The sequence below is a fragment of the Cryptomeria japonica genome, chromosome 11 (genome assembly GCF_030272615.1).
Source record: "Cryptomeria japonica chromosome 11, Sugi_1.0, whole genome shotgun sequence".
In the NCBI taxonomy this organism is placed as follows: Eukaryota; Viridiplantae; Streptophyta; class Pinopsida; order Cupressales; family Cupressaceae; genus Cryptomeria; species Cryptomeria japonica.
This window is the reverse complement of record NC_081415.1, coordinates 352,536,475-352,548,797: the sequence shown is the minus strand read 5'-3', so window position 1 is coordinate 352,548,797 and position 12,323 is coordinate 352,536,475. Positions and strand designations below refer to the sequence as shown.

General features: G+C 37.0%; 2 protein-coding genes across 3 annotated transcripts in view; one reads left to right on the top strand and one right to left on the bottom strand.

Annotated features, from left to right (window-relative positions):
- Positions 1-916: 916 nt before the first annotated feature.
- On the top strand, positions 917-4,351 carry LOC131079901 (uncharacterized). The gene is made up of 2 exons (XM_058017944.2): positions 917-1,345; positions 4,094-4,351. Exons 1-2 carry the CDS (start codon positions 917-919, stop codon positions 4,349-4,351), a joined length of 687 nt encoding a protein of 228 aa, XP_057873927.2.
- Positions 4,352-9,435: 5,084 nt separating this feature from the next.
- LOC131079896 (calmodulin-binding receptor-like cytoplasmic kinase 3) overlaps positions 9,436-12,323 on the bottom strand; it is a 59,601-nt gene continuing 56,713 nt past the window's right edge. For both annotated transcript variants that reach the window (XM_058017939.2, XM_058017940.2), the window contains 2 exons: positions 10,382-10,680; positions 9,436-10,176 (listed from right to left, as the gene is read on the bottom strand). In XM_058017939.2, coding sequence (XP_057873922.2) covers positions 9,949-10,176; positions 10,382-10,680 — 527 coding nt within the window. In that variant the 3' untranslated portion in view covers positions 9,436-9,948. The remainder of the gene's footprint in view (positions 10,177-10,381; positions 10,681-12,323) is intronic.

Below are 12,323 nucleotides of genomic sequence, written 5' to 3'. Positions count from 1 at the left end.
TCTGATTCTCAAATTATTTGGCATGGGGAAGATATTAATATCAACATAAAAGAGCTCCTTAGAAAGGACAGAATTACGGGGAGAGAAGGACCGCATAATCATGATAGGTTATATGAATAATTTATGCTTTGATGGAAAGGTAATGATTACCTAGCAAAGTGACAGAATCCCAATCAAATTTAATATTACTTTGCACACTTTGTGGGTCATCCTTTTCAAAATTTTGAGTAACTACAGGAAGAAAGTGTTGAGTTTGCAGAAGAACAGAGCTGAAAATCTGAATTTGAATATGGGAGGAGATTTAAGGAGGGAGGAACCAGAAAACACATCAACATGGAAGGCGATGCCGTAAGTGTCGGCGAAGCTGGAGAAAGGGTCCCTCACAAGCTTTATGGAGAAGCTGGTTGATTACGACAAAGGTAGGGTTAACCTTGTTGTTTCCAAAATTTCTGAAAATTGGTGTAATGGGTCCTTTAAAATCTATGGGGTAAAGTTCAAATTGGACGCGGGACTCATTGCGACTGTCACTGGTATGCCCCACTCAGGGCTCAATTTTTTTAGAGACCTTAAAGTCTCCAATAATGCGGTTAATCTCTTTTCGCGTAAGGAAAAAGAGAGGGCTAAAATTGGCAAAGCCACAGGGGGTTACTATGAAGCCTCCAACATCAAGAAAATATGGGGCTGGGTTTTGAATGCCATAATAGAATATATTACTATTGAGGGCCGCTTTTCTAGGGCCCACACTTACCACTTTATTCTATTAAACCATTTCAAACATGACAAAAAGGTATCCCTGCCCTACTATCTCTTTAAGTCCTTTTCAAGGTCTCTCAATAAACACAGTAAGAATCCCTCGAATCCGGTTCTCCACTGCGGGCTTTTGCTGCTCATTTATGAGCACTGTAAAACCCTTGCCATGCTAGAAAACAAGAGGTTATCCGCTTCTCCAGGGATAGGCAAGAGAAAGTTGGAGGGAGGAGAATCCACCAAGGAGAAGGCATCCTCTAGTAAAAAAAGTAAGAGTGCCTTTAGGACGGAAGCCCATGAAGAAAAGAAAGATACAGAGGAAACTGGAAAAGATGGCAGTGAAATGGATACGGATGACTCTGAGGGGGAAGACAGCTGGAAAGATGAGGATGTGGGTGTAGAGGATGAAGAAGGTGAGAATGAGTCTGACAATGACAGTCCAATCCACAGTGCTAGCCCTGGCAATGACAACAGTCAACCTATGGTGGATGTGAAAGACAAGGGTAATGAGAAAAAAGATGTGAATTCTGAGAGGGAGAAGAACAAGGAACCTAAGAAGGATACGACTAAGGACAGTTTAAGTGAGGATAAGGAAAGTGTTGGTAAAGGGTTATTCTTGGATAACCTTAAAAAACTCACTGAGGCCAGATTGGATTATGACAGATGGACATATGAACTTTTGAAGAACTTGGAAAAAAACAAGAAACAGATGGATGAGAAAAGGAAGGATTATAACAGGGATCAGATAAAATGGAATCAGGATATGGAGGAGAAGGTTAAATCGTTGGAAGAAGGGAAGGTGGCGATGAAAAATTTGTTGGGCATTATCCCAAATATCCTGTCTGTTGTCACTAAAAACCTTAAGGATATTGCTAAGGTCCTCGATAATTCCAGCTCTCATAAACCGGTGGTGGACCTTGACATGAATGAAGATACTATCAAGATTGGTAGTGGTGAAGCTACTCCAGGTGGAGCTGCAAAGAGGACCAGGGCAAGTGTCAAGAAAGTTGCGGCTGCTTCTGCTAGGGATATCCCTAATCTTAGGGAAAATATCAAAGACCTGTATGGGATTAGCAATACCCTGGCTAATGCTGTGAAAAATATTAATTAGATTCTTCTCTCGGGTCTGGCTGGTTTTTGCTAGTTTTTTGGGGCTTTAGCCGGTTTTCTCTTGTTTTTTGCTAGCTTTTCGTGGGTTTGTTCCTTTTGGTTTCTTAATGCTATTATATTTTAAGATCCTATTGTAAAGGGTTTCGAGGGCCCTTCAAAACCTGTTTTTACCTTAATCAAAAACGGTAGGGTCACCTTCATTTAGAGTCTCCAATTTATCTCATATAGCCTTTGCAGTTGATTTGTCGGTTAGTCCCATAACTTGTTGATCAGAAAGTGCACACAAAAGGGCTTCTCTAGCTCTACAATCATTTTCAATGTCCTTATCCAAGTCTGTCGGAGGAGGATTGTCAGATGTCGGATTATGAGGTGTATATCATTTCTCAGTGATCTTTCAAATCTCCTTACCAAGACATCTCAGATGAGTCTCCATCTAAATCTTCCATACTCTGTAATTTGTTCCATCAAGCCTAGGAATTTCTCTCCGGAAAACAACTGCAGATGAACTTGATGAACTTGAACTAGGAGATGCCATAGGATCTTCCTCAAGTGGTTAAGCTTCTGTAGAGAGGACCAAGCTCTGATACCAATTGTTAGACAGCTCAGATAACCGGTGGACAACTGAGAGGGAGGGAGGGGGGGTGGGCGTGAATCACTTGTCGACAAATTATAGAACTTTAAGCATTAAAACCTTATTACCATAATACATAAACCAAATACTGGAATAGCAGATATAATAGTTAAGCACAAATATAAACCACATAACATTTACCAACCATCCACAAAAGATAACACCAAGATTTGTACGTGGAAAACCTAGTAAAGGGAAAAACCATGGTGGGAAGCCTACCCACAATCAAATAATACTTCTGCAGTAAGTATGTGATTACAAAAGGAGGGGCCTACACATGTAGAAAGGCCAACAGCCTAAAGCGTACTTCTCATCACAAAAGGAGCCTCACTGACTACAAAATAAATCCAGACTACAAGTTGAAAAGAATAGTGAACTGCAAGAATAGCATCTCTTATACCTGAGTACAGTTCCGGTTAAGCTCAGTATTGGAGGTCTTAAACCTCTTTTACCAACCCAATTCGATCACCTATGATTGACCAAAACCTCTGCATATGATTACAACCTTATTCGCACACAGATAATTGCATAACCCCTAAAACCATAGATCCATAACCATAACATGATCTACAAAGAGATCTTACATCATATTTATACCAACTCGGGACCTAAACAATAAGGTCGGCCTCTTAAAAGACAATACAATAAATTCATAACATAACCCGCAATCCAATGATCAACCAAGTCGGCCTAAGACCGAAACAACATAATCCAATCAATAGATCCAACCGGTAACGCATCGGGATCATCCACCAACACGTTACATAAATCGGTCCATAACCTAGCAAAATAAGATAGCATTAGGTCCGGTCCTAAATGCAACACCACCGATCAACAGGAACACGAACAAGATAACCAACAACATCCTGAAAGCCATCTAGAAGCCGCACCAACACCACTTATCAAGTGCATCAAAAGATCTTCAACAAAGCTTTGTCGGTAAAACCCTTACCGGTGACCAAAAGGCTTACTAGAACAAATGATAGCTCCTGAGTCATCAAATCCTGAACCAACTGATCGTGATACACATCTGAATAGCATGAATGACAGATCCAAACCAAAGCATAGTGGGTCAATATCATAATCCAACCGCTCTACCAGAACCTACCGGAAACCGGTAAACAACCAAAACAGTCGATGTTGCCATCAATGACAAAACATCAATGCTACACATAATCAATTGCTCCAATTTGCCAACACTGACGACCTGAACAAATACTTCTCATTTAGCCAAGTGGACATCAATGACAAAATCGCCAACAAAGGAGATGTGTGTCTCTAAGATAAATTGCAATAGTGAGCAAGATGTCTTTGAGGAAGAGAATGGGAATGATATCGAAGAAGTCAGTCATATGGGTTGCTATGGAGTAGTACCGAAAGGAGAATATCCTTGAGATGATGAAAATTCATTTGAGATTGAATAGGCCTAAGGCTATGCAACATGGAGAAGTTGTACTAGATGTGATCAAGAACGATGGAAAATATCATAAAGATGTAGTAATGAAAGAAGAAAGTGTGTTAATGACGGAAGACAACAGAAAATACATAAATATGAATTTCATATTTTGTTTGTCATTGATTTATTTTAGGTGACATTGAAGGAAGAGGGAAAGAAGTCCTCTAGAGGATAATGAAACAGTAAAAAATGTGGCAACAAAGGACGATAAGAAAGATGGGGTATGTGTAGCAGTTGAGATAAGGGTCTCTGAAGATCCCATATTTGATGAAAATTTTGATGAAAATGAAAAAGATTTACTGTTGAGAGAGGAGATAAGAAAAATAGAAAGATTGTTTGGAGGGGCAATGATTGCTGAAACTGAGAAAGTGATAAAGAAGATTTGGATGGAAGAAGATAACTCATGAAAATGTTAACATTTCTTGGAATGTAGATAAAATGAAAGGAGCATCAAAGTGTTATGTAGATGGCACTGAAGATAAAGTAGAAAATAATGAAAAAGAATAGGTTGCAATTGACTTGTCTTTTTGAAGGCATAGAAGGTGAGAATATGGAGATTACATGTGCAAAAGAAGTTGTAGCAACAATGTTAGAAGGGAAGGAAAAGGTGACAAAGGTAATGTTTTATTTTTCTAATTTTTATAGAGATTATATTGATGATGATTTACCAGTAGAAGAAGATGTGGGATTGTGTACAGAAGAGGTAACATGTAATGTGAAGAAGCTACAAGCTAAGTTGTAGCAAAACATTGAAAAGTTTGTTGATATACAGAAAGGAGAGTTTTAGGGAGAAGAGGTAAGAGCAAAAGATGACATTTTTAAATTACATAGTATTGATATTGCAATGTGTGCAGTTGTAGTAGTGAGTGAACATTTGCAAGACGATTCTTGGTGGAGGGTAGGTTATGGTTACTAAATTCTCACAAAAGAGGAAGATGAGAGTGTAATGTGTGGAGGTGGACAGTTTATGGTGGGTTGAAACCCACAAGAGAAAGGAGAAGGTGGAGAATCTTTTGGAGATGGTCTGAATATAGTGGACAAGGATCCACAAATGAAAAAAAGAGAAGACAACATATTTGGCGAAGGAAGAAAGTGTCTTTTCTCGCCAAATGTTGAAAGAAAAGAAAGAAATGCTACAAGATACCTATCACAACATTGGAGTATGTTGCAAGTTGTCTACAACTTGAAAGGATAGTTCTACTGCTCAACCACTTTGTGAGCCTATGCTCACAAAATTCTTACCCAATTACACTCTAATGCAAGAGCATTCGGGTCCACAAGTGATCATGTATCATCTAAAAACATTTTCAGTTCTAGTCCTTATTTTGGTGTGTGAGTTTTGATTGTTTTCTTTTTTGGTGTTGGTTTCAAATATCTCAACATCTAGAAGCCTCAAATTTTATCAAAATTGGAAGAAAGGAGCTTTCTTCTGAACATAGTTAAAATGTTCCACATGCAATTTGTGAAAAAAATTGTTTTGAAAAACCCATCAAGTTTAGCTCGACAAATCCTTTTATAAGTATATTCTTACATGTACTTTGAAAATGTGAGGAAGTTTTTGGAGTCGAATTCTTCACAGATTAGGAGAATTTATTTTTCTCTATTTTCACCAACCAATTTACGAAAAACATTAATTTTGGAGTTTCATGTTTGGTAGAGCAAAATCCTTTTATGGAAAACTTCATGAGGTCATTTGTGTACTCAAATCAGTTTTTCGGTGAAGATTTACTTTTAGGAGGAAGTTAAGCAAAAATCAATTTTAACACTTTTCGAGATAAATGGCTTGTATTCACAAATTCAATTTTACTTTATCTGCTCATGCTTCATGCCATTGTTTATATGCATATGATGATGTGCTTTTGTTGTCTATTCTATTGACCAATGCAGGAAGAATCTACAGTTTGAATGATTTTAAACTAGGGCAGTAGAGGAGAGGGAGGAGGAGGGAATAATGCTGCAGTCCCATGGAAGGTGGCTTCTTAAAAGATTTCAGTGGTGCTGAAGAGATTTCTTAGGAGTATTTTAAAGGAAGCGGTTCCATGAATTTTGTTGTGCAGCTTAAGTTTAAATTCCAAAATTTACATGGATTTTATTATTTTGCATATTCAATTCAACAGAGTATATAAATATAAAATAGTTAAAATCTAAGCCATTGGGCTAAATGTCTAGTGACACCCCAAATGCACCCATTTAAAATTACAAACTAAAAAGTTAAGGCTCTTGTTTATCAGGAATAGATTTTAAATAGTATTTTTAATTTTATGAGACCTGCACCATTAAAATAGTTCCAGAAACCCCTCCATGAGACTGCAGCCTAAGGTGTAGAGTAGACACATAAAGAGTACCTGGGAACATTTTTCATATACATTAGCCATGAGTTAACTGTTTGTATTACATTATTGGGTAACTATATCAAAGCATTATTTGAGAAAGATATCACTTGCCAAAGATATAACGGTAACCCTTGGTGACAATGTTTCTACAGTAATTATGTTTGCATGCCGAAGTAATAAAACCATCAAACTATGGTTGATCATAACTGTATTTTGTTGGCATCTGTTTTAGATATTATTATTGTTCTATGCTTTTAAATTTCTATTACTGCTGAAGTTCTCAAATGCTGCTAAAGAACACAATAATAGGTTGCATGCATGTTATCACAGAACGAAAATAACAATAAGAACGGTCCTATCTATGATTTAAGATGAGAACCCCTTGCCAACAATCCTATGATTAAGAATTTTGAGATTGGTTCATTTTTTTCAAAAAATTTACTCTGGGTTTCTGTAAGTTCAAAAGTCGTCACTTTTTTTAAATTCTATGTAGCGAGTTTTGCCTCTCTGATTGTAATCTGACAAATCCAACAGCTTTGAGGTCAAACTTCTATAGATCTATAGTTTGGAGTTCTCAGCTTGTCAAGGTTTACATGACTCTTTTGCCTACAAAAATGGGTCTGAATTCTGAAACCAGTCAAATCAATAAACTGAACCATAGAAAAAGTAACTGAAGCAATGTCTATTTTTCATTTATTTACATTCTCTTAAGATTAAAAGGAACAACTATACGCAATACATACTAAAGAATTGGTGCAAACAACTTTGAAAAACGGACATACTAAAAATTGCAGAGTCCACAAATAATATTATTATCAGAACAACTACGTGTGCCAAAACACTACCCAGCACAGCACAAGCAGGCTGCCCATTATCCAACTGGCCCCCGCCTGCAAACTCACAAACCTACCTTTTCCTGCCACCTGTCAATCTCCTGCCTTTGATTTACAGAGAACTCAGATCGCTACCTCACATCAGTATTCCACCCCTTGAGCCCACACTAAAACCATTTGTCAAAGCTCTTCACAAAGAGAAAAATGCTAAAAAATGTTGAATCTGAAATCACTCATGAACCAGAATCTTCTTCTCACAGGTTCTTCTTGATGTCTTGTTGACTGAAATTTCAGAGTCATGATACCAACCCCATTCATCAAGATGTCATCCTTCATTAGACTACTTGCAATCCTCAACAGAAACCCAGTTCCTTATCCCAAACTCCTCCCCATCTGCTGATAAAAAGAAACACTTTGCAAGCATGGTCACACATAATATCTCAATTTTTCTTAAAACCCATCCCCAACAGGTTTAGATAATGAATCAATCCGTTCAGCATCATACCCAGCTGGTTACACAAAATCAACACCTCATAGATCATCTCCACCATCAACTGAAAATTAAAACTCACTTTAATCAAAAATCATGGGCTACCAAGTTCACTGTTTCCATTGTCAATGTGCATATATAACAAGTAGAATAAAAGGCCCTCCAAAAGGAACTTCTTCAACCCTCAACCTAGAAATGAGTGTATCATCGTCTTCCTTCACGACTCACTAAGCTGAGCAAGGAATAAACTAATAAAGGTGAATGAACTTTCATCGTGATATCCAAAGTCATGAACAACTTGTAAATTACAGAGATAATTAGAAAGCAATTATAAGGTTTTCTCTTTTTCTTCAAAATTGATCTAACCACATCAAATTCAGCAGCATTTTTCCTTCCTGTAATAGCAACACCAAATAGGTTTTCATTTGACAAACAACAAATGGTAGGCTTCAGTTTAAACAGCTGAACCATAGCCCTTCGACATACAAGGATTCAGATTTATACAGGCAAAATCTGGACTGTAATCAGCAATAAGATTAAAATAGACTGCGCCTCAAACTTCTTGTAGTGGTTTTCACTGCAACTGTCTGAAACAATATTTAATATAAATAAATGGTTTGCTTTCTGGTTCCCGAAATATATTTCTGCTGTATTCTAATCTGTTTTAAAATGTTCTGCATCTTAATAATAAGTTTATATCAGTCTCAAAGTTCAGCTACAAATTGTCAGTAACCACAGTTTCCAGAATATGTTTACCAAATATTAGTATTTACTTGAAGCCCCTTTACTTTTCTTTTCTTACTTTTTTTAAAATGTTCATAGAGCACATGGCTGTGCCTAGGATGGCAGGGAACATCTCCTGCCATTACCTCCCTGCCCCCAAGTTCTGGAATGTTTCTGGTCAGGATAAGGACCCAGGGATGTTTCCAATGCATCCCCGCATCCCTAAAATCTGTTGGGTATGGCGACAGACAGAAAAGACCCAGGGACACATCACCATTTACAATAGAATGTTGGTCAAAGAAATGGAAAGTTAAAAAAATAAAGCTAAATACCATGGTAACTTAACATGTCAACAAAAAGTAATTTCAAAAATAATTTGAAAAATCATCAAATAATTCCGAAGCAGACTCAATACTGCTCACAAAACAATTGTTAGTAAGACAATTTCAAGATACTTTTTCTTTAAAATTCACAAAAGGCAAGGTGTTAGAATGCATCATGGTTCCATTGAATCTTTTAAATAGTCCAAGGATGGATTGTTGTGCATTGAAGATCAGTTTTGCATGTCCATAGAAAATACAGTATACTTTACACATATTTCCAAGAGACAGAAAGACTAATGTTTTTATTTCATCGTAGTATAAGTATTTTGTAATTTGACTCCAGTACATTGATTGTCTCAACTGCAAAATTCAAATTAAGATCCTTAAATATCAACCACATTGCACAAGTTTATTTGCCTTCAGCAATGGCCAACCGGATGACTTCATCATACAAAAATGGAAGAAACTTAACTAGGAACTAATGCTTCGCAGATGGGGACAACCTGTCCCTGCACTGTAATATGATCTTCTGTTGTTGGATTCCTCAATCAATGGCCATAACAGATTGGAAATTAGTAAATTACCACCTCTTATAATAATACTGCAGCTCTATAATGTACATCCTAAGCACTACAAAGAGCCCCAGGGAGCTTAAAAACAAAAAGCAATTGCTTAAGGATTGATCAAATTTTTAGTCAAACTAACTATGTGCTTATGCTAGGAAAGAAACACGATGTTCAAATTGAAATTTTAATCCATTTTTCTCTGTTTTGCCAAATGCAACATATCTTTCAGTGGGGTGCAAAACAGCAAGAAATTTTATTTTTTTCTCTAGCAAAATTGATCTCCAGAGTTACATCAGAAAAGATAATTAACACTTTGAACAAACCAAGTGCATCAAACTTGATTATTCTCACTAAACCTATTTATTTCCTATTCAAACAATTATTCAACTGCAGTTTACTTTTACACAAACTTGAGCTATGCTTTTGGTTTTCCCGCACCATTCCATTTCCTTATCCCCAATACAGAAATGGTTAATGTGCAATAGCGCAATAGCAGTTTTGGCAACAATTACATCTACAATGGTTCTATTCTAATGCTTTCGAACTCTTTGAGATGTCATACGTATTGCACAAATCGTCTGCACTCAGCGTTCACCTACCTAGGGATCATTGCTGAGGCAATTCAATTTAACTCCAAACAAAGTACAACCAAATAGTCTTTTTGAAATAAATACTGCAAAAACCTTGAAGCTGATAACATTGGAATTTTTAGCAGTGTGACCAAAAATAAAAGAAATTAATTACAATCAGGTTTAGCCTCTGACTTCAATGTCTGATAGTTTTTCCTTATAGCCCAAAGTTGTTCTCCTGCTTGATTCATAGTTGGTCTGTCTGATCTAGTTGGGGCAGAACATTGAAATGCTAATTCAAACATCTCTTCTGCTACCACATCTATTCCAGGCAATCGTACTAACCTGGAATCCAATATTTCAATTGCTTTTCCTTCATTTGTCTTCTTATATGCCTGAAAAATGCTATGTATCAAGTGCTATGATAGAGAAAACATAAATAGAATGCAATAATCAAGTTATATGTACTGAAAGGACGCATCTGTACTGCCAAATTGAATATGCTACTTCAGAATGATGAACAGGAAAAATAACAAGTGAATCTCAAAGGAATTCCCAAATCAAATGAGGATAATTCTCAGAATAAGTTCAATGTCTTACCCATCTGACAGTGATACGCTCCTCGATATCCTTTTTCAACTCTATAGGGCGTCTCCCAGTGAGAATTTCTATTAGTAAAATTCCAAATGAGTAGACATCACTTTTCTGCGTTAGCTGGTAAGTCTTCAGATACTCAGGATCAAGGTAACCTGCTGTTCCTTTAACTTGTGTTGAAACATGAGTTTCATTTGCTTCTGATGGGCCAGTTCTGGAAAATCCAAAGTCAGCCACCTTTGCCCTAAAATTTTCAGTCAAGAGAATGTTTGAAGATTTTACATCTCGATGAATTATTGGCTGGCCTGTCAGGCACAACCACCATAATAAACAGTTAGACCCAGAAGACTTCCTCTAATCGACTCGTGTCCAACCCAACATTATTAAAGAAAAGCAAACATACCAATCTTGAGATTTTATCAAGTCAAATCTGCAAGTTGTATACACTAATAAAAGATCTCTAATATATTAACTAATAGGGAAAAGGTAGAAGTCCTCTCTTAATGGACACACTATAAGGACAATATCTTATTGGAAGACTCATACCAGACCTGCGGTACTCATCTCTTACATTGATGACACAATTGGGATAAACATAGGACATCTCCAGATGTCAAGAGTCAGGAAACTTACAGATGAAATTTCTCTGCATCTCTATACATCTATTGGAAGTTTCCCTTGAAACGTGGCAAACTTCCTATAGAAGTTTCTTGTATAAATCATATAAATTATGCTGCTTACTTTCTTGAACTGTTGATGTTTGGTTAACAAGAGCTAATAAAACTTAAGGAATACACTAGGACTTGTAGTCTTCTATTTTTTGCATGAAAATATACATACAGGTATTTTCTAGCAGATTTTATTTTGCCAAAGGCCAATGATGTACTAGTAAGAAAGGAAATAAAAAAAAAGGATTAAGATGTCTATGTGGACTGAAGTTTTATCAATTGATTGAAAATATAGCCATCTCCAAGCACCCTAACACCTTGTTTAAAGAATAGGACCTTTTGTGACGTTTTCACACATTGCCCCATTGCAAATGGGGACCCCCTACTTTATAGGCCCTCTCGGTCTTTTGGTTTTGGTTTTCAGGTCTTTTCGTGGCAATCTCGCCGGTCTCTCTGAGTTTGCAAGTGAGTGGGGTCAGTTTGATCAAGCCTGCTTTTCGTTTGAGTAATTTTGGCTAAGTCTAGGGCTCGTTTTGTCAGTTTTAGGGTTTTTTCCTTCAGTCCTAGATTTTAGGGGTTTCCTTTTAGGGTTTTTGAAAACTGAAAGTTGCACTGGAGTTAGAACCCCCTAAGGAACTGGCACGTGAGATTTGAGCGAATTCTAAACAACTTTCAATTTTTAGAATGTTCCAATTTTTTAGGAATTTCACTACCTCCCGAAATGTCTTCATTTTGCCAAAAATCAAACTTACTATTTTTAGTAATTTCTAATTTTAGTAAGTTTCTATTTTAGAAAGTGTCACTGCATCCTGTCTTACTCTAACACAGACAATTTGAAAAAGTTTCTATTTTTGGAAAGTCTACTTGTGGCAGGGCCTTGCATGCTGACACCAAAGTCCAGATATGCACGATCATTCCTAAATCCGAAAAATCAAAGAGCAAGCAGAGTGATCAAAATTTGGCTGTGTGGATATTCAGTCCAGGAATGGAAAGATTGAGAATCACTTGTCCGGAAAATCACTTCAAAATCCATGTGCCATGGAATTCATGAAATTACGTAAAATCCAAGACCAGGTCAAAATTCCACCCAAGGAGTCAGGAGAGCGCCAAAATCCATGTGCCATGGAATTCATGAAATTATGTAAAATCCAAGACCACGTCAAAATTCCACCCAAGGAGTCAAGAGGGCGCCAAAATCCATGTGCCATGGAATTCATGAAATTACGTAAAATCCAAGACCAGGTCAAAATTTTGCCAAGGAGTCAGGAAGGCGCCAAAAT

Excerpts from the sequence above, each read along its gene's own strand:
- LOC131079901 (XM_058017944.2), top strand. The coding sequence starts at position 917 with ATGCTAGAAAACAAGAGGTTATCCGCTTCTCCAGGGATAGGCAAGAGA. Across the intron at positions 1,346-4,093 it reads TAAGTGAGGATAAGGAAAGT|AGGGAAAGAAGTCCTCTAGA; the intron begins GTTGGTAAAGGG and ends CATTGAAGGAAG.